This window comes from Micromonas pusilla (assembly GCF_000151265.4).
Source record: "Micromonas pusilla CCMP1545 genomic scaffold MICPUCscaffold_15, whole genome shotgun sequence".
NCBI lineage: Eukaryota > Viridiplantae > Chlorophyta > Mamiellophyceae > Mamiellales > Mamiellaceae > Micromonas > Micromonas pusilla.
In genome coordinates, this window is record NW_003315896.1 from 746,533 (window position 1) to 773,292 (window position 26,760).

Below are 26,760 nucleotides of genomic sequence, written 5' to 3' on the forward strand. Positions count from 1 at the left end.
CCCGGTGTTTCACCAACCGCGGCGGTACCATCCTCCGCCGGCGCCGGCGCCGGCGCCGCCGCCGCCGCAGCACCCGCATCAGTACGGGAAGTATCAGCAGCTCGGCGCGGGGATGCGCGTGAACCCGGCGCGGGGGCAACACTACCAACACCAGCACCAGCAGCAGCGATAGACCGACGGGCGGGAGGAGGACGCGCGCGTACAGTAGTACCGTGTATCGGATTGTCATCACGAGTAGAGGAGTATCGTACGCACGTTCTTTTGGCGTCGTGGTATTACAGAGGGCGCCGCGTGCCTAAAACACGCCGGCGAGGTGGTGGGGCGCGTCAGGTCCTGTCTGTCCTTAAGGAGTGACTGACGGTTCAACGCGCCGCGGGGTCGTCGCATCGCGTGGGGAACGGTCGGTCTCGGTCTCCTCCATCGATCGATCGATTCAGGGCTGTTCTATACGAGCGATGATATCGGGGTGGAGTTGAAAGGCGTCAGAAGCGGAGTTCAAAGGTGTCGCGGGCGGGGATTGAAAGCGAGGGACCCTGGGCGGAGAGATGCGCCGGGAGAGAAAGTCCTTAAGGATCGGCGTTCACCACGCCGACGCGGTCGTATGGGAACCAGTGTAACCAGAACGCACCTCACTGATCGCACACGTTGAGGTGCCCCTCCGCGGCGATCTCGTCGATCGACAGCGTCTCCACGTCCCCGGTCGCGTACAGCACCTTCGCGCTCCTCGCGCGGTTGTTCAGCGACACCACCTCCGCGCTGTACCACATCCCGTCGTCCGGCCAGAACAGCTGTCGTTCGTCGGGAGAGGAGAGGGGAGGACGAGGGAGTTCGTCAGAGGGAATCGGACGGGTGGATTTCTGAGATTTTGAGATGGATGAAAACATCGCGCGGCGAGTTTTTTTTTTGTTTTTTCGCGCGAAGCGGAGCGTTCGCTCGAAATCCGGCGACGGAGAGCGGGGGACGGACCTCGATGCGAGCGTTGTTCAGCGCGTTCAAGTTCCCGTCCGCGGGAAGGATGAACCCCGGGGAGGGTTTCCGGAGCCCGGCCGCGGTGACGACCGGGAGGTCGTCCATCCGCGCCTTCTTCGCGGGCGCCTGCGTCGACGGAGGACGGGAAGAGATGCGAAGAATTCGACGGTTAGCGCGGAGGAGCGTGTCTTCCAACGTGGGCACACCGCGGGAGACGCGCGAGATGGCGGGGCTCGGGCGCGCGCGACGCGGCGCCGAAGAGACGCGCGCGGGCGTCGTCGAGAGGAGAAAAGGGCCGAGAACCGAATCGGCGGGTCGGACGGAGGATGGGAGCGTCGCGCGCGCCCTCGCGCGCGCGAACGCGGAGGACGCCCGGCGCGCTGAATGAAATCCGTCCGTCCGCCCCGCCAGCGGGTCGAAATTCTCGACGACGCGGTCTCTCGCGCGGACGCACCGTCGCCGCCGCGGCCTTCTTGTTCGCCTTCGGTTTCCCCGCGGACGCCTTCCCGGAGAGGACCTCGTACACCGTGGGCATCGAGTTGATGCTCTTAAACAGCTTCTCCCTGTGAATTGCGTCGAAGAACGGAGCGCGTCAGCGGCGTTCGTGAGAACCTAAAGCGCGAAATGAATAATGAGCGCTCGCGCGCGCACCTCTCCTTCGCGTCGAACTTCGCGCCGTAGTAGAACGCGACCGCCATCAACCACGCGTCCGAGTGCACCGCCACGAGCGCGAGCCAGTCCTTGCGCTGTTACATCGGGAGATATCGAGGGAGATATCGAGGGCGTCAGCGGACCGCGCCGGGAGGAGGAGCGAGACGCGCGGATTTCCGATGGGACGGAGCGGGAAAAAAACGCAACAACGCGAGCGGCACGCGCCTGCATCCCGTCCCTGGCGAAGTTGATGCCGAGCGCGGGCTCGGGGAGCTCCGGCGGGACCTCCTCCGCGGGGAGCTGCACCTCCCAAGTCCCGTCGGGGTTGCCGTACAGGCACAGGTTCTCCTTATCCGGGTCGCATTGGTCGTAAAACGACGAGTTTTCTGCGCGGAGAGGAGAGAGGATCGAATGAAGATTTCGCGTGAGCGAGCGAGCGCGGAATTCGTTCGCGCCGGCCGGAGACGCGCGGCGACGAGAGGACGCGAGGCGCGCGCACCGGTGGTCAGGGCTTTGATGAGACCCTCCCGCCTCGCGTTGAAGTTATCGAACACGTCCTCGACGGTCCGCGGGGCTTCCATCGTGCGCGACCGGGTTCGAAATGACCGCCGAGCGCGCTATCGCCGGAAAATCATCGCACACTTGGCCGGGTTGTGTGAGCGAGAAGACTTTAATCTTTGAACGTTTTTCACCCACAACTCGGTTTCAAAATTTGATCGCGCCGCCTTTCAACTGACCGATGAACTTTTTTTATTATAATCGCCCTCAGTCACGCGGTGCAAACGCGCTCGAGCGTTCGTCTAAGTAGCTCCTCTCTCTCTCTCTCTCTCTCTCTCTCCGCGCGTCTCCGTCCATCGCGTCTACATCTGATGCGCGAGCAGCGCGTCCGCGGTCGCCTCTTTCCTGCACACGAGCCAAAAGTCCACCACGAGCGCGGTCCACCGCTGCGGCGGCAACCGGTTCGAAGACGCCAGCTCGCAAAACGTCCGAAGCGTCGCGCCGTCGAGCGGCTCCACGCCGGGCGCGTTCGGGAACCCTCCCGCCGGGTTCGAGAGCACGACGCTCGCGATCCACTGGTCTACGATCGCGCCGTACGCGCCGCGCATCGCGTGCAGGAGCTGCGCGGTCGGGCGTAAGAGGTGCCGCGGGCACGTGTCCGCGCCCGCGGCGACGACGGCGGCGACGACGGCTTCGCCGCGCGTCGACGCGAACGCGTCGACCGCGCCCTTCCCTCGACTCCACGTCGCGCTCGCGCTCGCTTTATCCCCGGGGGCGATGATCACGGACAAGAACGCGACCGCAGCGCGCACGGCGTCGCGCTCGAGCGTGCTGAGCGCCGCCGCGGCCATCTCCGCGAGCGGCGGCAGCGCCGGCGACGTCAAAAGAATCGCCGGCGCGTGCAGCGCAAACGCGCGCGCGAGTTCAAACGTCGCGCGCGCGAGGTCCGCGTTGTCCGACAGCGGCGACGCGCTCAGCGTCGAGTGCGCGGTCTGCGACGCGGTGAGGAGCGCAGAGGACAGCGCCTCCGCGACGGACGGGTCCGCGACGCGCGCGACGCCGTCGTCCGAGGTCGCGGACGCGGGCGCGGCGGATGTAACGACGCCGCCGGGGTCGCGCGCGGCGGCGAACGCGCCGCTACTCCCGCCGACGCTGAACACCTCGACGATCACCGCGAGGACGTCCAGGCACCGCGCGTTCGCGCTCGGCGACGCCGTGAACGCGTCCTTCAGCGCGGCGAGGACGTGAGGCAGCAGCGGCTTCGCGGAGCGCTTCGCGCAGAGCACCGCGCGCGTGTACACGTCGCACAACGCGTTTTGAACTTTCGGCACCCCCCGCCACGGGTCCCCGGCGAACGTCGACAGCGTCGGCCACGCGTGCGATACCACCGCCATCGCGGGGTGGTTCGCCGCCTCCGCCTCTGCGATCGCGGGAAACTCGAGGAACCTGACCGCGGACGCGAGGAGGGAGAGCTCCGCGGCGAGGAGCGACGCGTTCGCGTCGGAGCCGCCGCCGGCGGCGTGCGCGACGGCGCGTCGCAGCGGCGGCTCCGCGAGCCGCCGCCCCGCGTCCGCGGCGACGTTCGCGTCGCTCATGGACGCGATCACGCGCGCGATGCCCTCCACGATCGCGGCTCGATCATCATCGTCGCCGCCGCCGCCGGAAGAAGAAGAAGAAGAAGAAGCGGGCGGCGGGCGCGCCGGCGTCCGCTCGTTCGCCGCGTCCATCAACGCCGTCGCCGCCGCGACGGAGTTGAACCGCGCCGCGCACCGCGCGAGGACGTTCCGGAACGCCGCGCTCGCGTGCGCGAACGCCTCCGGCACGCGGAGCGCGCCGAGAAGGTACGTCACCGCGCCCTGCGCCATCGCCTGCCCCTCGCGCGACTGCCCGAGCCACGCGGCGTACGCGCCGATCATCCGCGATGTCGACGCCACCACGAGCGGATGCGACGTGAACGCGCCGCCGCCGGCGAAATCCCCCGCGTTGGCCGCGACGCCAGCCTCGCCGACGCGCTGGAACAGCTGCGACAGGAACGCGTGCGTCTCCGCCTCGTCCGCGACCTCGGACGGGTCCCTGGTGGTGGCCGCGCCACCGAACGCGACCTGCCCAGCCGCGCCGCCGCCCCGGTTCGATCGCCCCAGCGTCGTCTGCTTCAGCGTCGTTCTATACAAGCGAACGTCGGGGTGGAGTTGAAAAGCGTCAGAAGCGGAGTTGAAAGGCATCGAGGTGTGTCGGGATTGAAAGCGAGGGACCCTGGGCGGAGAGATGCGCCGGGCAAAGTCCTTAAGGAACGGCGTTCACCACGCGAACGCGGTCGTATGGGAACCAGTGTATAGAACGCACCTCAGCGGCGCCGCCACCGCCCTCGCGGCGAACACCGCCGCCTCCGCGTCCTGCCACGACCGCGCGCTCGCCAGCGCGCCGCCGATCTCGAGCAGACACCGCGACCGTATCATGCCGTAGCAGTTATCGAGCACGTCCGCGAGGATTTGCTCGCGGAACCGACCGAACGTGTCCTCGTCCTCCTCCGCTGCGTCCCACGTCGTGAAATCCGCGGGCAGCGTCGCGCGTCGAACGCACGCGCCGACGAGGCGCTTGAACAGCGGCTCCCCTAGCGACGGATGCCGGCTCGAGACGCTCACGGTGTTCAGCATGAGGAAGTAATCCGCCGCGGCCTCCATCACCGGGCGCGCGTGCGCCTCCGCGGCGCACAGGACGAGGTCGGTGAGGTTCAGACACTCCGCCGGCGCGTCCGGGCGCGCGAGCGCGCCGGCGTCCTTCTCGCTCACGGCGACGGCGACGCGGCAGACCGCGCGCGCGAGGTCCTCGCCCTCCTCTCCCGCCATCATCGCGTCCCTCTGCGCGCAGAGCCCGCCGATGATGGCCCGAAGCGCGTTCGATTCGTCCAGCGCGTCGTCGCCGACCGCGCCGGGCGAGAGCACCGCCGAGAGAAATTCGACGGCGGCGTCCGACGCGACGTCCACCCGCAGCGCGTCGACGGCGCCTCTGAGGTGCGTCGTTCCATGATACGAGCGATGATGTCGGGGTGGCGTTGAAAGGCGTCAGAAGCGGAGTTGAAAGGCGTCGAGGTGTGTCGGGATTAATGAGACCGTGGGGTGGGCGGAGAGAGACGAACGCCGGGAAGTAAAAGTCCTCAAGGATCGGCGCGCGCCGCGCGCGACGCGGTCGCACGGGAACCGGCGTAAATATGAACGCGCCTGAGCAACCCCGCGCGGCACCTCGACAGCTGTCCGGGCGACAGCGCGCACCCGCCGACGTTGTCCTCGTCCAAGCGCAGCCACGCGAGCGCGGCACGCAGCGCGGCGCCCCGCAGCCCCGCGAGCGACGCGTCGCGCGCCGCCGCGTCTAGAATCCTCTCCGACAGCCCCAACACCTCCACGATCCTCGGCACGAGCGCGCACACGCACTCCACGCGCGTCGCGCGGTCGAGCTCGCGGGTCTCCTCCGCGATCGCCGCCGCGATCTCCAGCGCGAGCGTCATCTTCGACGCGTCCGCGCTCGCGCACGACGCGAGCGCCATCGCGCGGTTCGTCGTCGCCGTCGCGGCTTCCGCGCCCGCGCGCGTCGACGCGCACGCGAGCGCGAGGCACATTCGCCTCGCCGCGAGCGCGCTCGCGGGGCCGCGCGACGCGAGGTCGTCGAGACGCGCGGCGACCGCGGTCGCGAACGACGCGCGGTGCGTCGCGGGCAGCGACGCGAAGTCGGACTTGACCTTGCCGTGGAGCATGTTGGCGCCGAAGTACTGCACGGACGGGTCGTCCGATCGCGTAAGCGCGATGGACACCTCCCACGCGTCGTTCGTGAGCGCGAACGCGACGAGGAAGTCGTTCGCGTTCTTCTGCGCGACGGGGTCCGCGCCGTAGAGCGCGGCGATCGCGGCGTGGACCTGCGCGGCGGCCATGGCGCGAGACTTCGCGGCGTGGACGGACGGACGACGACGACGACGACGACGACGACGACGACGACGACGACGACGACGCGCGCGTTCGTTTTCGCGCGGTTCGTTGCAGAAGAGAGTGCCCGAAAAGTCGTCGAACGTCGCGCGCGCCGCTCGCTCCGCGCGCGCCCTCCGCGACCGGACGACGCTCGCGCGCGGTGGATCTCGCGAGCCGCGCCCTATCCGACGCCGAGCGCGAGCGACGCGGCGATCACTCGCGCGGTGCGGCGTCTCCGCGCGGTGCTCGAGTGAGATCGGGTTCGGGTTGCACACAATTGGTATCTCTATGTACAGTGGGGTGCCCTGTTGAGCTGTTGTGCGGGCGCGCGCGAAGGGACACGGGCGAGAGTTTCTGTACGTACGTGTATATCCGCGCACGCGCTCGTCTCGCTCTACTGTATCTACGCGTCGTCCATCGATCAATCGTTCCCGTGCAACCCCGTCCCCGCGAACCCGCGCTCGCGCGCGCGCGTCTCCGCCGCCGCCGCCGCGATCTTCGCTCCCGGCGTCTCGACCCCGCCCCTCCGCGCGCCTTTTCCTCCCCCCGCCTTCGCGTCCGTCGCGGCGTCCGCGCAGCCGTCGGTGACGTCCTCCCACACCTCCTCCTCGCCGTCGCCGTCGCCGTCCCGCGGCGTCGGCATCGGCATCTCCAAACCGGTGAGGTCGTCCGCGTCGTGGTCCGCGCGCGCGACCAGCGCGATCTTCGCCTCCGGCGTCACCCCCGCGCGCGCCAGCGTCGTCGCGTCGTCGCCGCCGCCGACTTCGGCGCCGTCGGAGAAGAAATACAGCGACTGATCGAGCGGGTGGACGCCGAGGCGCTCGAGCACGAGGAGCTTGAGCTGCCAGACCGTGTACGACGCGTCGACGACGACGGAGACGCCGCCGCGACCGGTGCTCTTCGTCGGTGCGGTCGTGTCGGCGGTGCCGTCGGGGTTCGCGCGCCACCACTCTTTCTTCGCGGAGGGCGCGCGGCGTCCGCGGCTCGTCGCCGGCGCCGGCGCCGAAACCGGCGCGACCGAGACTGGCGGCGGGGCTTTCACTTTCTCGACCCAGACGCTCGCGCCCTCGTACGTCGCCGCGGCCGCGGCCGCCGCGCGCTCGAGCTCGAGCGGGCACTCCTCGCAAAGCGCCGGGGTCGTCGTGAGCGTCATCGTCGTCGCCGTCGCCGGCGACGCGCCGTCGCCGGGCGCGAGCGACGCCGTCGCCGTCGCCGTCGCGCGCGGCGCCGCGTCGACTCTCCCGTCCAAAAGCTCCTCGAGCACGCAGAAGTCGTCCTGCCGCACGAGCTCGCACGGCGGCGCGTCCTTCGCGTCGAGCGCGGGCTCCTGGCTCCACTTGCCGCGCGTCGTCCTCGTCAGCGTCGGCGGCGAGCGAAGAAGAAGCGCGTGCCGGCACGTCAGCGCCGCGCACGCGTCGAGAAGCGACGACCGCGACGGCGTCCAGTCCTCCTTCGCGTCCGCCGCCGACGCCTTCCCCGAGCCCGTCGCGAACGCGCGCCATCGGCGCAGCCACTCGATCGGCATCACGCGGAAGCGCGCGTCGGCGTCTCCGACGCTCTCGGAGAAATTGGACGGCAAAACATCGGCGGGGTGCAGCAGTCCCGCGCACGCGTTTCGGTGCGTCTCCGCGAGGTCTTTGCGCCGCGACGCCGCGTCCTCGTTCGACGCGCGCGTCGCCGCGCACACCTCGCACGGCACAGAAGTCTTCACCGGAAACGGCTCGACATCGACCGTTGTTGACAGCACATCGTCCGACACTTTGGCGAACGCTCCTCCTCCTCCTCCTCCTCCTCCCGCGACGTCGTCGATCGGCGCGCCGGTCTCGTCGCACACGACGACGGCGTCGTCGTCGTCGTCGAGCTTGTTCTCGTTCGACTCGAAGTACGCGCCGACGTCCGACAACGGGACGAACGCCGACGCCGTCCCGGGCGGTGCCGATCCGGGTGCCGACCCGGGTGCAGAGAACCCGGGTGCCGACTTCTCCGCCGCCGCCGCCGACGCGTACGTCCCGCGCGTCTCCGCGAGATGCTCGAACACGAGCCCCGGGACCGTCGCGGATTTCGCCGTCGGCGACAGACCGCCGTGCGGGCACCGCAACCCGGCGCACGGCCCCTCTCGCAACCCCGCGGGCGCGTCGCCGCTCCGCCACGCCTTCCACTTCGTCAGCCACGGCTTGGACACCAAAAACGTGGTTGGCGAAGTCGTGATGTCCTCCTCGCCGCCGGTTCCGGTTCCGGTTCCGGTTCCGTCGAGAGCGATCGTCGAAGTCGTCGTCGTCGTCGTCGTCGTCGTCGTCGTCCAACGTTCGAGCGCGTCGCGTATTCGTTCGCGCGTCCTCTCCGCGGTCAACGCGTCGACGTCCTTCTCCGCGCCGCGTCTGAGGCACGCGCGGCAAATCGCGGCGCCGCCTCGCATCGGTTTGAAACGTCCGTCCCCAGTCAGTTTCACCCCCGCGGCGGCGACGAGTAAACCGTACGCCACAGCGGTCACGCGTTTCGCGCGGGTAGACGCTCTCTCCGGGTCGAGTAAACCGTGTTCGCACGCGATGGAGGCGAGCTCCAGCGGCGGCGGCGGCGTCGGCGCGTCGCAGAACTCCTTCAACCACGCCCCCGGGACGAAGTAGTAGTCCTCGTCGTCCCTCGCTGGGTCCCTCGAGGTCCTCGACGCGACGTCCGCGCGCGCCCCCTCCTCGCCGTTCTTCTCTTCATCTTTATCCTCGTGATTTATCCCCTCCGCGCCCTCGTCGCCGTCGCCGTCGCCGCGGACGCACGACGCGCACGCGGCGACCGCGCGCGCGACGTCCCTCCGACCCCGCAGCCGTTCCCTCTCTTCCTCGACGCGCGACGCGTGCGTCTCGATCATCGCCTCGAGCTCGCGCGCGTCCGCGTCGACGACGGCGGCGAGGTCCGCGGGGAGCGACGCGTCCGCGTCGACGTCTATGGGCAAACAGTCTGACGCGTCGCGGCGGCGGTACACGAGGAGGTACGCGTCCTTGCTCGAGAACGTGCCGTCCGGGAGGGTGCTCCCGTCGCGGCCTTTCTTCGGTTTCGAGGGCGTTTTCGGCGGTTTCGAAGCCGCCGCCGAAACCGCCTTCTCCTTCTCCTTCTCCTTCTCCTTCGCCGCCGCGGCGACGACGTCACCGAACGGTCCGCCGCGGAGCTCGTCCACCTCGTCGTCGTCGAACCTCCACCAGGTTGCGTCCCGAGACGCGTCGTTGGTGTCCTTCACGAGCGCGACGTAGTGCCCGCTCGTCGCGTTTTGCCCGCGGTGCACGAGAATGAACGCGAGATCGTACTCGTACGTGGCGCGCGCGTCGTCGTCCGCGCGCCCGCCGCCTCGGTCGCCCTCGAGCGGCGACACGAACTCGCTCAGGTCCACGCTCGAGGGGAACTCGAACGCGTCCGTGACTTTCTTCCGCGTCATCGTGTCGAAGTCGAACACGAACCGCTTCAGGGAGACGTTCAGGTACGGCGGGAGCGCGTGCAGCCGCGCCGCGCGCGTCGCGTCGCACTTCCGTTCGCACCGCTCGCACGAAAACTGAGGGCCATTCCATACGAGCGAACGTCGGGGTGGAGTTGAAATGCGTCAGAAGCGGAGTTGAAAGGCGTCGAGGTGTGTCGGGATTGAAAGCGAGGGGTGATGGGCGGAGAGACGCGCCGGGCAAAGTCCTTTAAGGAACGGCGTTCACCACGCCAACGCGGTCGTATGGGGACCAGTGTATAGAACGCGCCTGATTCTCGCCCTCGAGTTTCTCCTCCTCCAAATACGCTCTCAGGCCGTCCGATAACGTCGTCGCGCGAGACGCGTCGGCGCCGCCCTGCCCGACGTACACGCCGCCGACGACCGCGCCGACGTTCAGCTCGATCTCGTAGAAGTCCACCGGCTTGGACGACGCCTCCGACGCCCGCCCGCACCGACCGCAGATCGTCGCGTACGTGCTCAGCCCGCGGTAGTGCTCCTGCACGAACGTCGTAACGGTCGACGGGTCGCCGTTACCACTGGGGTGGGACCCCGCCGCGTCCTCGCCGCCGCTGACACTCCCCGCGGCCATCCGGGGGAATTCCGCCGCGGCCCTGCGCTCGAGGAACGCGAGGAGGAGCTTCAGGAACTCCTGGCCGTCTTGCTGCGTCCCCGTCTCGAGCGCGAGCGACGACGCGAAGGCGGACGGATCCGCGAAACGCCGCGCGCCGGCTTGCATGATCGCAAACAACCTTCGGAGGTGCGCCACGGGGCCGCCGCCGCCGCCGCCGCCCGTCGCTGTCGCTGTCGAATTCGAATCGTCGCCGGCGTCGAGCGCGAACACGCGCGCGCGGAACGTCTTCGCGTTGAAGAGACACTGCGGGGTCGTTCCGTACGAGCGAACGTCGGGGTGGAGTTCAAAGGCGTCAGTTGGCGTTGAAAGGCGTCGAGGACGGGGATTGAACGCACAGGATGGGAAGAGAGAAACGCCGGGCGAAGTCCTTAAGGATCGGCGTTCACATCGCCGACGCGGTCGTATGGGGACCAGCGTATAGAACGCGCCTGCAGCACGGCGTTGACGTAGCACGTGTTACCGAGGTTTTTCAGTCCCGCGGGCCGTCCTCCGTCGCGGCGCGTCGCCGCCGGGTCCGCGCCGAGGTGCTCCAGGAGGACGCGCTCGTCCTTGACCCACAGACCTTTCTTTCGGTGGCCGCCGTCCGGCGGGACGAGGCCGCAGACGCAGTCGGGCTTGCGCGCGTTCCCCTTGCACGCGCGCGCGCATCTCTTCGACGACGACGACGCGCCGGGCGCCCGGCAGAGGAGCGCGAGCGCGGTGTCGTCGTCCACGGCGTCGGCGTCGCCGCGCGCGGCGCGCTCGAGCGCGGCGGCGACGTCCTCGTCGCGGAGTTTTGGCGCCTTGGACGCGCGCGAGGCGGGCGGGCGGCCGCGCTTCGGAGGCATCGATCTCGAGTCGAATCTGACAGGACGGGCACCCGAACCCTCGCGCCCTCGACGACGACGTCAAATGATGTGAAATCTGGGAGCCCCTCTCGCCCTGCTCCGTCGCCGCGTCGCGAATTCGACGACGCGGTCGTTCACGCCGAGGTACGCGCGACGCGCGCGCGCATCGCGTTCGACGAGCGCGACGTCGCGCGGGGTGGAATGCGACGCGGAGACGCGAACCCAGGGAGACGTCGAGGTAAGAGTGGTGTGTAAATCTGACGCATTCATACAACAACTTAGTTTTGTTAAGCGGGTTTTTTCTACTCCGCCTCGACGACCCCACTTGCAAAACTCTGGCCAAGTTTGCATGTGCGTTTCGGGCTCTCGCGAGGGTTTTTTGCGTTCCTCAGACATCCATTGCGTGTATCCCTCCTTGTCCGACTTGACGCCCGGGTGTTCCGGGTCAAAGTCTTCACACCTTTCGCACAGCCACGTACAGCTCTTCAAGCCATCACCCTCGTCGTCCTCCTGGTACCAAAACGCAACGCCGTGTTGCAGCATATTCGACCTCCGGCGACTGCACACGGCGCACCGGGACGCGCACCAGCAATCGATAATTCTGTGGTGGCAGACGCCACACTCTTCCGCCATCTAGATCCTGCTCGTGTAACTCGGAGGCGTGCGAAGTCTTGTGGCGTTTGTAGGATTTGCATCTCTGCATAAAAATCAGCGTCGAGAACTAACAGAAGCGAGGCGCTACTCGTACGTGTACACGTAGTAGAAGCAGAGACGCCTGCACTCACATCAGCGCTTCACGATATCATCACACGATGACGACGACGATACTACACGTACTACGCGCGCGTCGCCTCACATCTCCATCTTTACCACCTCCTCCTCGCGCTTCGCCCCGCCGCCGCCCCCGCCGCCCGCGCTCAGCCGCCACAACTTCAACGTCCGATCGTACGACACCGTCGCGCACGTCTCCCCGCCCGGCGCGACGTCCACGCACATCACCTTCGCCTCGTGCCCTCTGAGGGAGTTGATCCTCGAGAAATCGCGCGCGCTCCACGCCTTCGCGACGCCGTCGTACGACCCGGTGACGAAGTACCCTCCCCGCGTCGGCTCGTACTTCACCGAGGAGATGAGCGAACTGTGCGCGGGCACGGTGTACAGACACGCGCGCTTCCGCAAGTCCCAAATCTTCGCCGTGTGGTCGTCGCTGCCCGTCGCGACGTGGTACCCGTTCGGGGAGAAGTCCACGCTGAGGCACTGCTTGTTGTGCCCGACGAGGTTGTGCACGCACTTCCCGGTGCGAAGGTCCCACACCTTCCCGTGCGACTCCAGCCCGACGGAGGCGCAGAGGGACCCGTCCGGGTGAAACGCGACGTCGTACACCGCGCGCGAGTGCCCCTCCTGGCACAGGAGCTCCTCCCCGGTCTCGACGCTCCACAGCCTCCACGTCTTGTCGAACCCCGCGGTCGCGAGGTGCTCTCCGGCGGGGTGGAACGCGCACCGCGCGAGTCGATTCGCGTGGCCTTTCAACGTCTTCAAGAGCGCGCCCTTCGCGCTCCAGAGATGCGCCGAGCCGTCCGCGCACGCCGTCGCCATCGCGCACGGCCCCGGTCCCTCCCCCGCGCCGCCGCCGCCCTCTCCCTCCTCCGACGTCACCGCGCGCAACGTCGCGTTCGTCGGGTGAAAGTCCGCGCCCGTGATCCTGTTCTCGTGCGCCTTGACCGTCAGCAGTCGCTCGCATCCGTCCGTCCTCCACAGCCTGACGCCGCCGCTCCACGACGCGCTCATCACGCACGCGCCGCCGTCCCCCGGGGAGAACCGCACGACGCTCAGCGGCCGCTCGTCGCCGATCTGCGAGCACTCCGTCTTGAACGTCCGCGTCGCGGCCGCGTCCGCGTCCATCTCGCCGATCTCGTCGACGGCGGCGTCGGCGCGGCGACGCTTGGCGAGCGAGACGCGCGCGGACGCGCGGGGAAGAGAATAGGACGCGATGAGCGTCCTCGCGCGCATCAAGTTCGCGCTCCCCTCGGTGTAGAACAGCTCGCGCTGGACGTCCTCGGTCTCGACGACGGTCGCCTCGTCCGGGACCGGGAGCGCGCCGCCGTCCGCGGCGTCTAACGCCGCGAGGTGCGCGCGCAGGCGATCGCGCCGCTCGCCGGGTCCCTCCGCGAAGAGCGTCATGGGCTCGCCGAGCTCTCGGAGCTGCTTCCGCACCTCTCGGTCGTCCGTCGTCACCGCGACCGCGCGCTGGCGTCGGCGGTTTTCGAACTCGCGGAGGAGCGCTTCTTGGCGCGTGCGCGTCTCCTCGCTCCCCGCGGAGAGCGCGAATCGCTCGCCCGCCTCGGCGAGATTCGCGAGGTGGACGTTGCCCTTCGCGACGCCCTCCGCCATCGCGTCCGCGTCGTGCGCGGCGCCGAGCTCGCCGAAGTGGACGACGTCGGGGATCTCGTCCGCGGTGCGCGGGATGACGACGCCGTCCTCATCCTCCTCGTCCATGCTCGCGTGAGGGAGGGGGGGCCCCGCGCCGTTCGAACTGCGCGCGCGATCATCGCGCCCTAATCCGCAGAAGACCCTCTCAGGTACTGGCGCGCGGCGCGGCGAAGCGGCGACGAAACTGAGCACCTAATCATCTCCCGCGCCCGTTCCACATCTTGTCTCCATACCGAGGCCGCGCGCGCACGTCGCCGTCGCCGTCGTCGCGCGGAATGCTCTCGCGCGCTCGCGCCGCTCCGGCGGCGCGACATCATCACGTCTCCTCCCGTCTCGCGTCGTCGTCGTCGTCGCGCGTCGTCGTCGCGCCGCGCGCGCCCCTCCTCCGCGGACGCTCGACTCCTTTTTCGCGAGCCGCTCGCGTCGGCAAGATCTACACCGCGTCGTCCTCCGTGACGGAGGCGTCCACGAGGACGGTCGTGCACGTCGAGACCGCGACCGAGCTGGAAGACATCATCGCGTCGTGCGCGCGCGAGAAGCGGAAGTGCGTCGTGAACGTCTCCACGAGCAAGTGCGGGCCGTGCAAGATGCTCCTTCCCACGCTCGAGAAGTACGCGCGCGAGCACGGCGATTCCGCGACGTTCGTGAAGTTTCACAGCGACGAGGGCGAGGACCTGAAGAGGGTGGCGTCCGAGTGGGCGGTGCAGCAGGTTCCGACGTACAGGCTCATCAGGGAGGACGGGGAGACGCACGCGCAGTTCACGACCGGGAAGCCGGACTCGCTGGGGGGAAAGCTGTACTTGTTTCTCACGTGACGACGACCGGTCGGAGCGCGACGGCCGGACGCCGCCGCGGCGCGGAACCCGAGGGGTGTTTTATTGCTTCTCGTGTTGTATTTTACTCGTATCTTTACTCGTCGCGTCTCATCACTCGCGACTATCGTCGCTCCCTCCCCGTCGTGCGTTTAAAAGTCCGGCGGCGTGTCGCCGAAGCTCAGCGGGTTCTCCTTCAGCCACGCTTCCGTCGCGTTGAACGCGTCCATGACGAGCTTGCCTCTCGCCTCGTGCGGCGCGAAGCCTCGCTCGTCCGGCGACGGCGCCGCCGCCGCGCCGGCGGCGGTCTTCTTCTCGCCGTCCTCCCCGAGCGTGCCATTCACGTCCTCGAGCCACGCGGACGTGCGCGCGATTGCCTCCTCGACGGTCTCGGGCGGCGGCGTCTCCGGGATCGCGCCGCCGCGCGCCGCGGCGTTCGTCGGCTTCGACGCCGTCGTCCCGTCGTCGTCGCCGCCGCCGCCGCCGTCGTCGTCGCCGTCGCCGCCGTCGCCGCCCACGGGCTGCACGACGGCGTCCGCGAGCGCGCCGCGAGGGATGTCCACCGGCGGCGGCGCCTTCACGCGCTCCCTCAGCGGGCTCCTCGGGTCGCTCTTCGCGCTGGACGCGCCGGGTGATCTCATCGGCGATCGCTCGGCCGAAGCGTTTCCGTTTCCGTTTCCGTTTTCGTTTTCATCCCCGCCCGCCCCCCCGCGCGGCGGCGTGGACGGACACTCGCCGCTGATCATCGCGCTCATGCGCGCCACCTTCGAGATCTCCGCCTCGACGCGCAGCGCGTTTAACCTCCGGATCTCTTCCCGCTCGCGGCGCTGCGTCGGCGTCAATATCGCCCACCGTCGAAAGTCCACCGCGGCGGCGACGTAATCGATCCACGCCATCGGGTTCCGCGTCCGCACGACGACCGTCTCGCCTCGCCCGGACAAAACTTTCGCGTGTTCGCCGTCCCTCGACAACTCCAATATCGTCCTGTCGTGGTACTTCACCCGGCACCGCCCGTCTTTGTACAGCGTGAAGTCGCCCTTCCCCTCCCCGCTCGTGTGCTCCGCGACGTCCGCGTCGTGCGCCGAAAACGGATCCTCGTCGGAGTCGTCCTCCTCCTCAGGGCCGTTCCATACGAGCGAACGTCGGGGTGGAGTTGAAAGGCGTCAGTCGGAGTTGAAAGGCGTCGAGGGCGGGGATTGAAAGCGAGGTGTGGGCGGAGAGACACGCCGGGAAAAGTCCTTAAGGATCGGCGTTCACCACGCCAACGTGGTCGTATGGGAACCAGTGTATAGAACGCACCTCATCGTCCCCCGCGAGCGGCGGATCCCCCGCGTGCGCGTACTCCTTATCGAACAGCGTCGGGACGCGCTTCGCGCGCGGGGGCATCTGCTCCGCCGCCGCGGCGCGGAGCGCGAACGCCTTCTTCGCGTGCACCGCGAGCGCGACGCGGCCGACGTCCGCCGACGCGGCTTCCCCCGGCGGCGGCGGCGCGCCTCTCCGAAACGTCCTCTCCGGGACCGCGTCCGACGCGTACATCGACGCCGCCGTCGCGCCGTTCTCGACGTCCGGGACGTGCAGGATCGCGCGGCCGTTCTCCGTGGTCACGAGCGCGTCGCCGTCCGCGTCGGCGAGCAGCGCGACGACCTCCGCGGGGGAGGCATCGTCGTCGTCGTCGTCGAAACCCGCCGTCGCCGCGCCGCGCTCGGACCAACACGCGCCCCCACCAGTCGATTTCGATTTCGGTTTCGATCCGCCGCCGCGCTCACGCTCGCGCGCGGCGGCCAACCGCGTGCCGCCCTTCAACACCGCGAAGCACGTCGCCCCCGGCGTGCGCTCCGTCGTCGGCCGCAGCCCGACGCCGCCTCGGCCGACTTTACTCAGGTCCGGGTATCCCGTCGTCGCGCTCGACGCCCACCACGGGTCCGCGCGTTCGTTCACCCAAAGCGACAGACCGCCGGTGGCGGCGTTCGCGCCGAACGCGGACGTGGACGACTTCGGGAGGTAGGAGGACACCCCGGACGCGAGCTCGGTCTGGATCGCCCTCGCGGTCTCCGCCTCGCTCGGTCTCTTCTTCTTCTTCGTCGACGTCGCCGCGTCGTCGTCGTCGCCGTCGTGACTGGTCCCCATACGACCGCGTTCGCGTGGTGAACGCCGTTCCTTAAGGACTTCGCCGTCGCCGGCGGTTTCTTCCTCCTTCTCCTCCTTATCCTCCTCCTTCTCTTCCTCCTCGTCCACCTTCTGCCCGCCGCCGTAGATGTACTCCGTGAGCAGCGACACCGGGTGCGCCCATCGCTTCGGGCACGCGTCCGCGGCGAACGTGTGCGTCGTCCACATGTAGTCGTGCGTCGCGCGCACGCCGGGGCCGTACCCGTCGTCGTCGGCGGGAATCTTCGATCTCGACCTCGACCTCGACCTCGACGCGTCGTCGCCGTCGCCGTCGTCGTCGTCGTCGTCGTCCTCGTCGAGGTGCTTCGCGAACGCGCACGGATACGTCACGTGCGCGATCAGCCCGTGCGCGGAGAGGACGACGCGCGCGACGCCGTCCGTGCTCTCGAGCGCGGCGCCGCCGCCTTCCAGCGCGCTCAGCGAGCCGCCGGCTCGGGCGTCTTTCAACGTGCCGCTCCAACGCGCCAACTCGATCCTGCGCGCGCAGCGGAACGTCTTCGCGTCGTCGTCGTCGTCGTCGCCGCCGTCGTCGCGCCGCTCGCCCGCGCGAATCACGCGGGGGCGCGGGTTCGTCACGCACGGCGGGAGATGCGGCACGTCCGCGTGCGCGTTCCTGAACTCGAGCGCGTCGCGCAGCTTCGCCGCGTGCTTGCTCGTGACGAAACGCGACAGCTGCCGGACGCCCGCGCCTGTCGGGGTGGGGTTCATAGGCGTCAGATGGAGTTGAAAGGCGTCGAGGGCGGGTATTGAAACCAGCGAGGTATGGGCGGAGAGAAACGCCGGGTGAAGTCCTTAAGGATCGGCGTTCACCACGCCGACGCGGTCGTATGGGGACCAGTGTGAGATAGAACGCACCTTGCGCGGGATCGCCCGGCGCGTGGATCGTCACCGCCGCGCCGGTCGGGTCCAAGCACAACACCACGTTGTCCTTGAACACCGCCTTGACGCTGCCGTCGCTGAGGACGACGCCGCGGATCATGTTCGGGAGCGGCGGCGCGAGCGCGACGTGCGGCGCGGGCGGATGCGCGCGCCATCCCGCGATCGGGTCGTCGTCGGACGCGCGCGCGATGTGGTGCTGGTTGTATCGAAACACGAGGCGCCGCGACGCGGGGGGGGGGATGTTCGCCGGGTCCAGCGGCGGTGGCGCGACGTCGCGCGCGTCGTCGTCGTCGCCGTCGTCGCTCATCGCGACGAACGATGGGGCGATGCGCGCGAGCGCGGCGGCGTACTGCGGCGACGGTGGCGCGAAGAAGGATGTTTCTTTGAATTTTTTTTGGCGCCAGTTCTATTTTTTCACAGGAGAGTGTGCGTTTTTCACCCACCCTCAGTTTCAATATTTGATCGCGTCCCCTTTCGACTGACCGATGAACCGTAATAACGCCAACGCGTTGTTAGCCGGTCGCCGGCTCTCGCGACCCGCGCGCTCCTCGCGCGTAACGTGACGACGTCACCTCTCGTCCGCCTCGTCCAGCCGCGCGTACGCCCCCCCTCCCGACGCCCCGCTCCCCAAACTCGCCTCGATCTCCTCCAGGCTCTTCCCTTTCGTCTCCGGCAGGTACCGAAACGTAAACGCGAAGTGCGTCGCGCTGACGCCCGAGAAGAACAAAAACGCGCCGCCGACGCCGACGAAATCCGACAGCGATAAGAACGTCATCGCGACCGTGCCGCTCGTGAGCCGGTTCACCGCCATGCTCACCGCGGTGCCTTTCGCTCGGTGCTCGAGCGGGAAGATCTCGGACACGACGACCCACGTGACCGGGCCCATGCCAAGCGAGAAGGACGCCATGAAAGCGCACAACGCGAAAAGCGTCACGCCCGCGTCGACGCCGCCGCCCGCGAGCTCGCCCAGACAGAACGCGAGGGTGATCAGACACGCGGTCACGGCGACGATGGAGCTCAGGAGCATCGGTCGTCGTCCTTGCGCGTCCACGAGCTGTTGGCCGATGACGACGAACACGGTCTTGCAGACGCCGACGAGCGCGGCGGCTTGGAGCTGCGAAGAACAGAACGCGTTTCATCCGTCGTCAGTCGTGACGGAACGCGGTCGCGCGTGACGTCGAAACCGAGGGACGGGCGGGTGAAAAACGAAACGAAACAGTCGGTCACGACGCGCACCCACCTGCGCGTGTTCGGACGCGACGCCCGCGGCGGCGAGCACCTGCGGGACGTAGTACACCGCCGCCTCGGATCCGTTCGCCTGTTGAAAAAAAGCGGTGCACGCGCCGATGCGCGTCGCCGTCCGCGCGGAACGGTCGCTCAGGAGGCTCTTCCACGCGGACGCGGGGCGCGGGCTGGCCCCGCCGCCGCCGACCGTTCGCGCGGGTTTACTCCGCGACCAGTCCCCGTCGTCGCCGCCGGAGCCGCCGCCGCCGCCGCCGCCGTTCGACCCGCCCTCGCCTCCGTCGTCGCGCCCCCCTCCCCCGCCTCCTCCTCCTCCTCCTCCCTTCGCGAGCGCAGCCTTGATCTCCATCAGCGCCGCGCTCGCCGCGTCCTCCTCGCACGTCGCCCGCAGCACCTCCCTCGCCTCGCGCTCTCTCCCCGCGCCCTCCTTCATGAGCCACCGCGGCGACTCAGGCAGCCCGGGCACCGCGAAGAAGACGACGATCGCCGTCGGCATCAACGGCAACAGCATGAGCCCGCGCCATCGCGGGGAGTCGTCCAACCCCTCCATCGCGAGGTTCGCGACGTACCCGACGCACAGCCCGACGTTGATGGAGATCTCGAAGCACGAGACGAGGACGCCGCGCCACGCCGGCGGGGATATCTCCGCGATGTACTGCGGGCAGACGGCGAATCCCAACCCGACGCCGACGCCGCACACGACTCTCCCGACGAAGATCTGCGCGAACGAGTACGACGCGGCGATGACGCACATCCCGACGGCGTAGAAACTGATCGCGACGACGACGCACTTGACCGCGCCGAGGCGGTCGTACGCGACGCCGCCGCCGAGCGCGCCCGCGGCGGAGACGAAGTTGAGGCATCCGACCGCGACCTCCGCCTCGACGTCGGAGAGGCCGCGGTCGCGCGTCATCGGTAACAGCGCGCCGGACATGACGCCGATGTCGTAGCCGAGCATCGCGGCGAAGACGCTCACGGTGAGCACGGACGTGATCGTGAGGCGCTTCAAGGGCGTCCGGCGATGAAGCGGATCGGGTTCGATCTCCAGCGCGCTCGAGGAGGAGGCGCCGACGACGACCTCGACGGCCGCGGAGGAGTTCGAGCGGCGATGCGCGGCCGCGGCGGCGGAGGAGGAGGAGGACGGCAGGAGCCCGCCATCGTCCCCGGAGCCCGCCGCGCTGGCGTCGTCGCGCAGGCTCCCCGTCGAGCCGCCGCGGTCGTGCCTGCGCATCGTCGGGATGGAGAAGGCACCGCGAAGCGACGCGCGGTCGTCGTCAGGTCCGCGGGCGGATTTTTTTTGGCGCGAACGAGCGAGATTTTTCTCTGCTTAAGTAATGGCGCCGCCCTCATCGGGACGCCTCCCGCGCGCTTTACGTCTATCATGTGATACGAATCGTCGCGAGGTTTCGTTTCTCACGTCGTATCACAACCACCATCTCATCGTTCACATCGCGCGCACACGACGCTCTGCGCGCTCTTCCCCACCTCCCACCCTCCCCTCTCTCACGCCGAGGCGCGCGCGCCCGCTTTCACCGCCGACGCGTAGTCGGCGCCGTCTTCCTTTTTCTCGTCGACACCCAACGGCATCAACGACCCGACCAGCCGTAAGATGTCGATCGGCGTCGCGATCATGACCGGCGACCCGTCCTCGCCTCTGACGTACACGTGATGCACGAGCTGCGTCGCCATCGCGGCGATCACGTCCCCGACCGTCGCGTCCGCGCCGTTCACGGCGACGACGCGGAGCGGCGAGGTGGGCGTTTGGCCGCCGCCGCCGCCGTTCTTCTGATCAGGCGAACGTCGGGGTGGAGTTGAAAGGCGTCGGTAGGAGTTGAAAGGCGTCGAGGGCGGGGATCGAAACCGAGGGGTGGGCGGATTTATGCGCCGGGCGAAGTCCTTAAGAAACGGCGTTCACCACGCCAACGCGGTCGTATGGGAACCAGGGTATGGGACGCACTTCTCGGCGGCGGCGGCGGAGGTAGTCCACCACGGGCGACGCGAGTTGGTCGACGTCGTCGGGTTTGATCCCTCGCAGGTCGCTCACAGAAACGTTCGCGACGATGGCGTTAGTATCGTCCACGATCGCCAGCGCGGAGACGTTATGGCGGTACATCCCGTAGAACGCGTCGAGCGCGGACGTGTACCGCTCGCGGACGCTCAGGGTCGTTCCATACGAGCGAACGTCGGGGTGGAGTTCAAAGGCGTCAGATGGCGTTGAAAGGCGCCGAGGGCGGGGATTGAAACCGAGGGGTGGGCGGAGAGATGCGCCGGCAAAAGTCCTTAAGGAACGGCGTTCACCACGCCGACGCGGTCGTATGGGGACCAGTGTATAGAACGCACCTCAACACGCCACGAGACGTCTCCGGCGGCGTCGCCCGTTCCAGCGGTATCTTCATGAAGTCGCGAAGCTTCTCGTCGTCGCGGCGGTCGTGCAGGAACCGGATCACGTCGCTCTGGGACACGATCTCGAACGACGCGGGGTCGCACACTTTCCCTTCGTTCCCGAACGCGGGGTCCCAGTCGTACACGCCCACTCTGTGCGCGTTTTGCGAGACGAACGCGCCGTGGACGACCGAGAGGAGGTTGGCTTGCAGGAACCCTACGAACGCGCGACACGTGTCAGTGACGGAGGAGATGATTGGTGGAGGATATACATACGGAATATAAAGGCGACACGTGTACGAAGAAGCGAGCGCCGCGCACCTTTGTAAATGGTCTCGCCGTCGCCGCCGTCGACGTCGCCTCTGAACTCCACGCGAGCGGCTCGGAGCGTGCGCTTGAACATCCCCTCCCCGAGCGTCGACTGCAGGTTCCAGAGCACGTCCGCCTCGTCCTTCGCGCTGTACAGCTCGTCGCGCATCACCGCCGGGAGGATCCCGAGGGATTCTTTCACGGCGACCGGGCGCGACGGCCGCGGGTGGACGCCGAAGCGCTGCGTCGGGACCGACGCGGGCTTCTCCGTGCCGGTGCCGGCGCCGTCGAACTCGTCGTCGAGCCACCGCGCGCACGCGCGGACGAGGTACCCGAGGATCTCCGCGACGTCCACGAAGCCGTGGTATCTGCCGTCCTTGGACTTCTCGATGACCGGCGCGCTGAGGACGTCGTGGCGATGTAACGTGGAGAGGATGCTCCCGAGCGACGCGCCGGGGTCGACGCACGCGAGCGGTCTCGGCGCGCGGCGAGGGGAGGGCGCGCGCCGCCGCGCGTCGAGGTAGCGCGCGACGGTCCACTCCTCGAGGAATGAGCGCGCGCGCTCGAGCGCGGGGGCGTCGGTGGGAGAGGTCATGAGCGAGCGACGCGCGAGAGAGGAGGAGTGGCGCGCGGGCGAGGCGGCGGCGTCGTTGTGCGCGAAGGCGACGTCGGCGCCTTCCGAGGAAAGTTCCTTCTTCAGTTTTTGAACTGCTGCTGTCCTCGGGTATCGGGGCGACCGAAGACCTCCCCGCGCCACAACCACCCGCGCCGCCGCACGCCGCACGCCGCACGCAGCATTCGAGAACGCGATGAACCTCAGATCTAAGCTTCGTCGGGCCGAACCGTCCGCGCCCGATCTCGGCGACGACAGCGGCCGGGGCGCCGCAGCGCGCGTCGCAGAAGCTACGAGGACGGAGCTCGAGCGACTGAAGGAGGAGCTCGCCGCCGCGAAAGCGAAGAACGCGGAGTACGCGGAGATGTACCCGACTTTCAACGCGGACGAACACGTCGCGAGCGTGGTGTTCTCGCACGTGACGGACGTCCGAACGCGCGTCGCCCTCGCGCAGGTGAACACGGTGTGGCGCGCGGCTTCAAAAGTCGCGTCTTCGCTGCCAGCCTCGCTCGACTTCACGGGCTGCCCTGACGAGAAGATGGGCGAGGGCAAGTACAGCTGTTGGACCGCGAACTGCGCCTACGTCGTGGGGATCGAAGGCGTGCTTGATCTGCCCGAGACGCACTTTCACGGCCTCCTCGAACAGGCGGGGGCTGACTTCTCCCGCACAGCTGACCAGTGCAACCTCGGTGTTATCTACGACTGCGCGGAGCGTTACGACAAGGCGCTGGAGTGGTACATGAAGGGAGCGCGTCAAGGCTGCATGTTTTGTGAGAGTAACATCGGAATGATCTACAAACATGGCGACGGCGTGGAGAAAAACATCGACACGGCGCTGGAATGGTTCACAAAGTCGGCAGAGAAGGGCAATGCCATCGCACAAAACTCTGCCGGCCGCATCCTCTACGACGAGGGACAATACCAAGACGCGTTCAAGTGGTTCACGAAATCGGCCGCTCAAGGCTACACTTACGCTCAATCCAACCTCGCGAAGTGCTACGAGGACGGCAAAGGCGTGAAGAAGGGTTTAAGGTTTTAACCTCCGTCGTCTGGCAAACGCGATGCCGTGAACGACGCCGAACAACTAAACTGTGACGTCTGCAAGTCTGGTGATATAAATGTCGCCATCTAAGATAACCTAACCGCTACCCTCTCGCTCCTACCTATTCCGTTCGCTCGACGAGCGCGACGGCTTCCTCCCAAAACGCCTCGTCGTCGTCGATCGCGGGCGGCTCCCACGCCGCCTTCGGCGTCGCCGCGTCCGTCGCCGCCGCCGCCGCGGCCCAGAACCCGTCCTCGTCGTCGTCGTCGTCCGAGTCTATCCGAGGCGGCGCGTAGCCCTCGCCCTCTCCCTCTCCCTCGCCACCGCCGCCGAGCGATCGCAGCGCGACCGCCTCCCGCGCCAACTCCGACGGCAGCGCGCGATACCTCCCTCGGTACCCGCGACACTCCGGGTCGTGACACCGCTGGTAGTACGCCCCCTCGCGCAGGTCGATCGCGAACACGACGTTGTTGCTCTTGTGCGCGCGATCAACGTTTTCGCAAAACCGGTTCCCCTGCATGTTCAGCACGACGACGCCGTGGTCCGGGTACGCGGCCCACGTCCGCACCTCCGCGCCGGACGAGCCCGGGGCGGACCACGCGTCGAAGTCGCGACACACGAACGCGACGGTCTCGGGGCAAGGAAGATTCGCGGCGGGACCCCGGCGGGGGCGCGATTCGACGCCCGTCGTCGCGGAGGAAGAAGAAGACCGAACTGCGTGGGTGAAGCGATCGGTCAGTCGAACGTCTTACCGGTCAAACGTTGAAAGGGAAGCGCGGGTGAAGAGTGACGACGGGGAAAGTCCTTAAGGAACGGCGTTCACCACGCGAACGGGGTCGTATGGGAAGCAGTCTCACCTCTGCCGCCGCCGCCGCCGTATCCGCCAAATCCTCGCAGCACCCGGCCCGTGTACGCCGCCCCGCGCGTCCCGACGCCCTCGTACTCGATCACGCGCGCGGCGTCGGCGTCGTCGACGACGCTCGCGAGCGAGCCGCAGAACACGCCTCGGTCGGGCTCCGTCGCGGGGACGCTCTGACCCGCGCCGACGCGAAGCAGTCGATGCGTCGGCAGCAGACGCGTGCGCTTGGCGAATTTCGACGACAGGTAGACGCGGAACGCGCGGTTTCTCGTGTACACGCCCAAGTCCACGAACGGTGTCGCGGCGACCTCGTCGTCGATATCCTTGCGTACGAAGAGTAACGCACATCGAGGGTCGGTTTCGCGAGTCTCCGCGACGCGTTTCCACAGCCGACGGACGAAGTGCCCGACGTGCGCCGCGTTCGCGAACGCCGCGCCCGGGAGTTTGAACACCAAGTGTCTCGAGAACTTCGTGGCGCTCGTGGACTGGAGCTCGACGACGACGTCCGACGCTCGTAACGGCTCGCCATCTTCCGTTTTGATGCCCTCTTCCCGCGCGAGTTCCTCGAGCGTCAGAGAAATCAGAGCGTCCGTCGCGGCGCGGCCGTCGGCGTCGCTCACGCTCGGATTCGCGCGTTTCGAATACTCTAGGTCGTAGTACAGATGACACGCCCTGTCCGCGCGTATGAGCTCGTAGAAGTGCCGCTTATCCCACGCGACGTTCACGTACCTCGCCCAAAACGCATCGAGCGTGGACGCGATGAACTTTCGTCGGCCGCGATGCTCGGCGTCCTCAGCGGAGAAGTATCGCATCGCGTTCGCGTTCGATTTCGATTTCGAGTTCGAGTTCGAATCGTCGGCGGCACGCCCGGAGTGATTCGCGTCCCACTCGTCCCCCCACGCGAACGCGCACTCTTGCCGCCAGAACTCCTTATACGCCGGCTCCGGCTCGCCGCGTCGGGTGACGCGCGCGACGTGCGCGTCGCCGAGCGCGGCGCGTCTGGCGTCGCGCCGCGTCGTCGTCGTCATCGTCGTCTGTCCGCCGCCGCCGCCGCCGCGGGGCGAGTAGAACGCGCCGGTGGAGATGCGCGCGAGCGCGTCGACGAGCGACGCGCGGTCGTCGCGCGCGTCCTCGCGCGTCGTCGCCGCGCCGTCCTCCGCGCGGTGAGAAATCGTCCGCGGCGGAGGACGGAGGACGTTCGGGTCGTCGTTCTGCGTCGCGATCTCGTTCGCGATCGCCGCGCCGTCCGTCGTCGTCGTCGTCGTCGGCGGCGGCGGCGGCGGCGTCGGCGCGCGCGTCGGCTTGGCCGCTTCCGCGTGGTACTTCGCGACCGCCGGGTCCGCGATCACGCGGCGGAACCTGTCGAGCGCGCGCTCGACGCGGTCGTCCGCCGCGGCGCGCTTGACGCCGCCCATCTCGCCGTCGTTTCGACCGCGCGGCGTTCAAAAAACGTCGACGAGATCCTGTCCGTCGACGACGACGCTCCCGTCGGCGTCGGCGACGCGGCGCGGCGCTCGCGTTTCGTTCGCTCTACGACGCGCGCGTTCTTCGCGAGGCGCGCGTCGCGCCGCGCATCGTCGGCGTCGATATCGCGCCCGGTTCGCGCGCGCGCGGGTAGTGAAGAAGAGACGCGGAACCGCTCGCGCCACGGGCAGCATCTACTGTAGGCACGGCACTTCCGAGAACTGAACGATCGCGCTTCACTCGGGCGCGCGCGCACGTCCCCCGCGCCCGCGCGATGAAGCGTGCCTCCCTCGTCGCCGCGGCCGTCGCCGTCGTCGTCCTCACGACGATCGTCGCGAGCAGCACCCTTCCGCTCCCCAAGTTCCGCGCGCCCGACTTCCGCGCGCCCTCGAGAGTCGACACGATGACGCTCGTGACCACGCGCAGGGAGATCGCCGCGCTCCGCGACGAGGTCCGCGCGCTCTCCACCCTCGTCCGCGGCGAACAGGCGGCCGACGCCGACGCGGCGCCGCGACGAGAGGCGTCCACGGTCTTCCCGCCGACGCCGCCGCCGACGCCGACGCCGACGACGGCGCCGGGGGCGACGTGGCCGAAGAGCCGCTTCAAGCTCGGGTCGTCGCACGCGCAGTTCGGTCAAGATGAGTGGGTCCACCGGCGATACGACGGCAGGATACCGCCGACGTTCGTGGAGTTCGGCTGCCGCGACGGCGTCAAGCACAGCAACACGCACGCTCTGGAAGCGGCCGGGTGGAAAGGCCTCTGCGTGGAGGCCATCGAGAAGGTGCGGCCGGTGCGGAAGCGCGCGTACCAAGGCGCGATCTGCGCGCCCGAGGCGGCGGGTGAAAATGTCACGTTCACCAAGTCCGCGCTGCCGGGTTTGCACGGCGTGAAGGGCACGACGGACTTGTCGTTCTACGAGCCGAGGGCGCGGATAACGAAGGACGTGGTCGTGAAGTGCCTATCGCTGCCCGCGCTGCTGGACGAGAACAACATGACGCACGTCGGGTACATGACCGTGGACGTCGAAGGCGGGGAAATCGCGTTCGCGAAACACTTCGACTTCGACGCGTACCGCGTGGACGTGCTGCAGGTGGAGTGCCGCGGGCGCGAGGTGTGTCAGGAGACCAGGGACGTCGTCGAGGCGCTGGGGTTGTTCAGATTCGTGCACAGGTTCGAGCTGGGGATGGAATCTGGGGACTTGCTGTTCGAGAACGTGAGGTTGTAGGTTGCGCCGGCGCGGCACTAGACTACTATAGGATAGAGGAGGCGTTTTGTATAAACTGCTTCTAGTAGCTAGGGCTAATAACTTGCACACGGGGAACGCGCGCGCGCGCGCACGACGCGACGCGGCGCCGATGTCGTGCGCTGTAGACTACGCTATTGGCACTTCGCGTCCTCCGCGACGGCATCCGCCTGCGAGAGGGAAGGAGAGACGAAGAGACGAAGAAGAGGTGAGTCGACCGATGGAGGCGCGCGGGCGCCGCGTCGCTTCGCGCGCGCCGTGCCCATCAGAATAACGTATATATAGAAACAATCACAGAAGTTCATCGCAGATCTTGATTGTTCTCTT

General features: G+C 68.2%; 13 protein-coding genes across 13 annotated transcripts; 4 read left to right on the forward strand and 9 right to left on the reverse strand.

Moving 5' to 3' along the window:
• Positions 1–254: 254 nt before the first annotated feature.
• On the reverse strand, positions 255–2,213 carry MICPUCDRAFT_30044 (alfin-like protein). The gene is made up of 7 exons (XM_003063857.1): positions 2,120–2,213; positions 1,846–2,006; positions 1,621–1,715; positions 1,424–1,532; positions 967–1,095; positions 629–788; positions 255–439 (listed from the first exon to the last, which is right to left on the reverse strand). Exons 1-6 carry the CDS (start codon positions 2,199–2,201, stop codon positions 630–632), a joined length of 735 nt encoding a protein of 244 aa, XP_003063903.1. The 5' UTR covers positions 2,202–2,213; the 3' UTR covers positions 255–439; position 629.
• A 137-nt stretch (positions 2,214–2,350) lies between these two features.
• Positions 2,351–4,340, reverse strand: MICPUCDRAFT_53704 (uncharacterized protein; the record flags this gene model as incomplete). The annotated part of the gene is made up of 1 exon (XM_003063858.1): positions 2,351–4,340. One exon carries the CDS (start codon positions 4,338–4,340, stop codon positions 2,481–2,483), a length of 1,860 nt encoding a protein of 619 aa, XP_003063904.1. The 3' UTR covers positions 2,351–2,480.
• A 75-nt stretch (positions 4,341–4,415) lies between these two features.
• On the reverse strand, positions 4,416–6,040 carry MICPUCDRAFT_65993 (uncharacterized protein; the record flags this gene model as incomplete). Its single annotated transcript, XM_003063859.1, has 2 exons — positions 4,416–5,129; positions 5,342–6,040. The coding sequence occupies 2 exons, from the start codon at positions 6,038–6,040 to the stop codon at positions 4,416–4,418; spliced, it is 1,413 nt and encodes a 470-aa protein (XP_003063905.1).
• Positions 6,041–9,228: 3,188 nt separating this feature from the next.
• MICPUCDRAFT_22557 (uncharacterized protein) lies at positions 9,229–10,297 on the reverse strand (the record flags this gene model as incomplete). Its single annotated transcript, XM_003063860.1, has 3 exons — positions 9,229–9,612; positions 9,773–10,106; positions 10,164–10,297. Coding segments are annotated over 3 exons (852 nt in total), but the record flags the coding sequence as incomplete, so codon positions are not given.
• A 758-nt stretch (positions 10,298–11,055) lies between these two features.
• On the reverse strand, positions 11,056–11,628 carry MICPUCDRAFT_53707 (uncharacterized protein; the record flags this gene model as incomplete). Its single annotated transcript, XM_003063861.1, has 1 exon — positions 11,056–11,628. The coding sequence occupies one exon, from the start codon at positions 11,626–11,628 to the stop codon at positions 11,056–11,058; it is 573 nt and encodes a 190-aa protein (XP_003063907.1).
• Positions 11,629–11,919: 291 nt separating this feature from the next.
• Positions 11,920–13,389, reverse strand: MICPUCDRAFT_2506 (uncharacterized protein; the record flags this gene model as incomplete). Its single annotated transcript, XM_003063862.1, has 1 exon — positions 11,920–13,389. A coding segment is annotated over one exon (1,470 nt), but the record flags the coding sequence as incomplete, so codon positions are not given.
• A 308-nt stretch (positions 13,390–13,697) lies between these two features.
• MICPUCDRAFT_53709 (uncharacterized protein) lies at positions 13,698–14,237 on the forward strand (the record flags this gene model as incomplete). The annotated part of the gene is made up of 1 exon (XM_003063694.1): positions 13,698–14,237. The coding sequence occupies one exon, from the start codon at positions 13,698–13,700 to the stop codon at positions 14,235–14,237; it is 540 nt and encodes a 179-aa protein (XP_003063740.1).
• Positions 14,238–17,847: 3,610 nt separating this feature from the next.
• Positions 17,848–19,479, reverse strand: MICPUCDRAFT_45985 (major facilitator superfamily; the record flags this gene model as incomplete). Its single annotated transcript, XM_003063863.1, has 3 exons — positions 17,848–18,393; positions 18,520–18,664; positions 18,788–19,479. 3 exons carry the CDS (start codon positions 19,477–19,479, stop codon positions 17,848–17,850), a joined length of 1,383 nt encoding a protein of 460 aa, XP_003063909.1.
• Positions 19,480–20,024: 545 nt separating this feature from the next.
• Positions 20,025–21,807, reverse strand: MICPUCDRAFT_53712 (protein kinase; the record flags this gene model as incomplete). The annotated part of the gene is made up of 4 exons (XM_003063864.1): positions 20,025–20,306; positions 20,428–20,677; positions 20,862–21,120; positions 21,225–21,807. 4 exons carry the CDS (start codon positions 21,805–21,807, stop codon positions 20,025–20,027), a joined length of 1,374 nt encoding a protein of 457 aa, XP_003063910.1.
• A 214-nt stretch (positions 21,808–22,021) lies between these two features.
• MICPUCDRAFT_53713 (uncharacterized protein) lies at positions 22,022–22,864 on the forward strand (the record flags this gene model as incomplete). Its single annotated transcript, XM_003063695.1, has 1 exon — positions 22,022–22,864. One exon carries the CDS (start codon positions 22,022–22,024, stop codon positions 22,862–22,864), a length of 843 nt encoding a protein of 280 aa, XP_003063741.1.
• Positions 22,865–22,918: 54 nt separating this feature from the next.
• Positions 22,919–25,141, reverse strand: MICPUCDRAFT_49032 (uncharacterized protein; the record flags this gene model as incomplete). Its single annotated transcript, XM_003063865.1, has 2 exons — positions 22,919–23,581; positions 23,725–25,141. 2 exons carry the CDS (start codon positions 25,139–25,141, stop codon positions 22,989–22,991), a joined length of 2,010 nt encoding a protein of 669 aa, XP_003063911.1. The 3' UTR covers positions 22,919–22,988.
• A 323-nt stretch (positions 25,142–25,464) lies between these two features.
• On the forward strand, positions 25,465–26,415 carry MICPUCDRAFT_43114 (uncharacterized protein; the record flags this gene model as incomplete). The annotated part of the gene is made up of 1 exon (XM_003063696.1): positions 25,465–26,415. The coding sequence occupies one exon, from the start codon at positions 25,465–25,467 to the stop codon at positions 26,413–26,415; it is 951 nt and encodes a 316-aa protein (XP_003063742.1).
• A 29-nt stretch (positions 26,416–26,444) lies between these two features.
• Positions 26,445–26,707, forward strand: MICPUCDRAFT_53716 (uncharacterized protein; the record flags this gene model as incomplete). Its single annotated transcript, XM_003063697.1, has 1 exon — positions 26,445–26,707. The coding sequence occupies exon 1, from the start codon at positions 26,546–26,548 to the stop codon at positions 26,705–26,707; it is 162 nt and encodes a 53-aa protein (XP_003063743.1). The 5' UTR covers positions 26,445–26,545.
• Between the last annotated feature and the right edge of the window lie 53 nt (positions 26,708–26,760).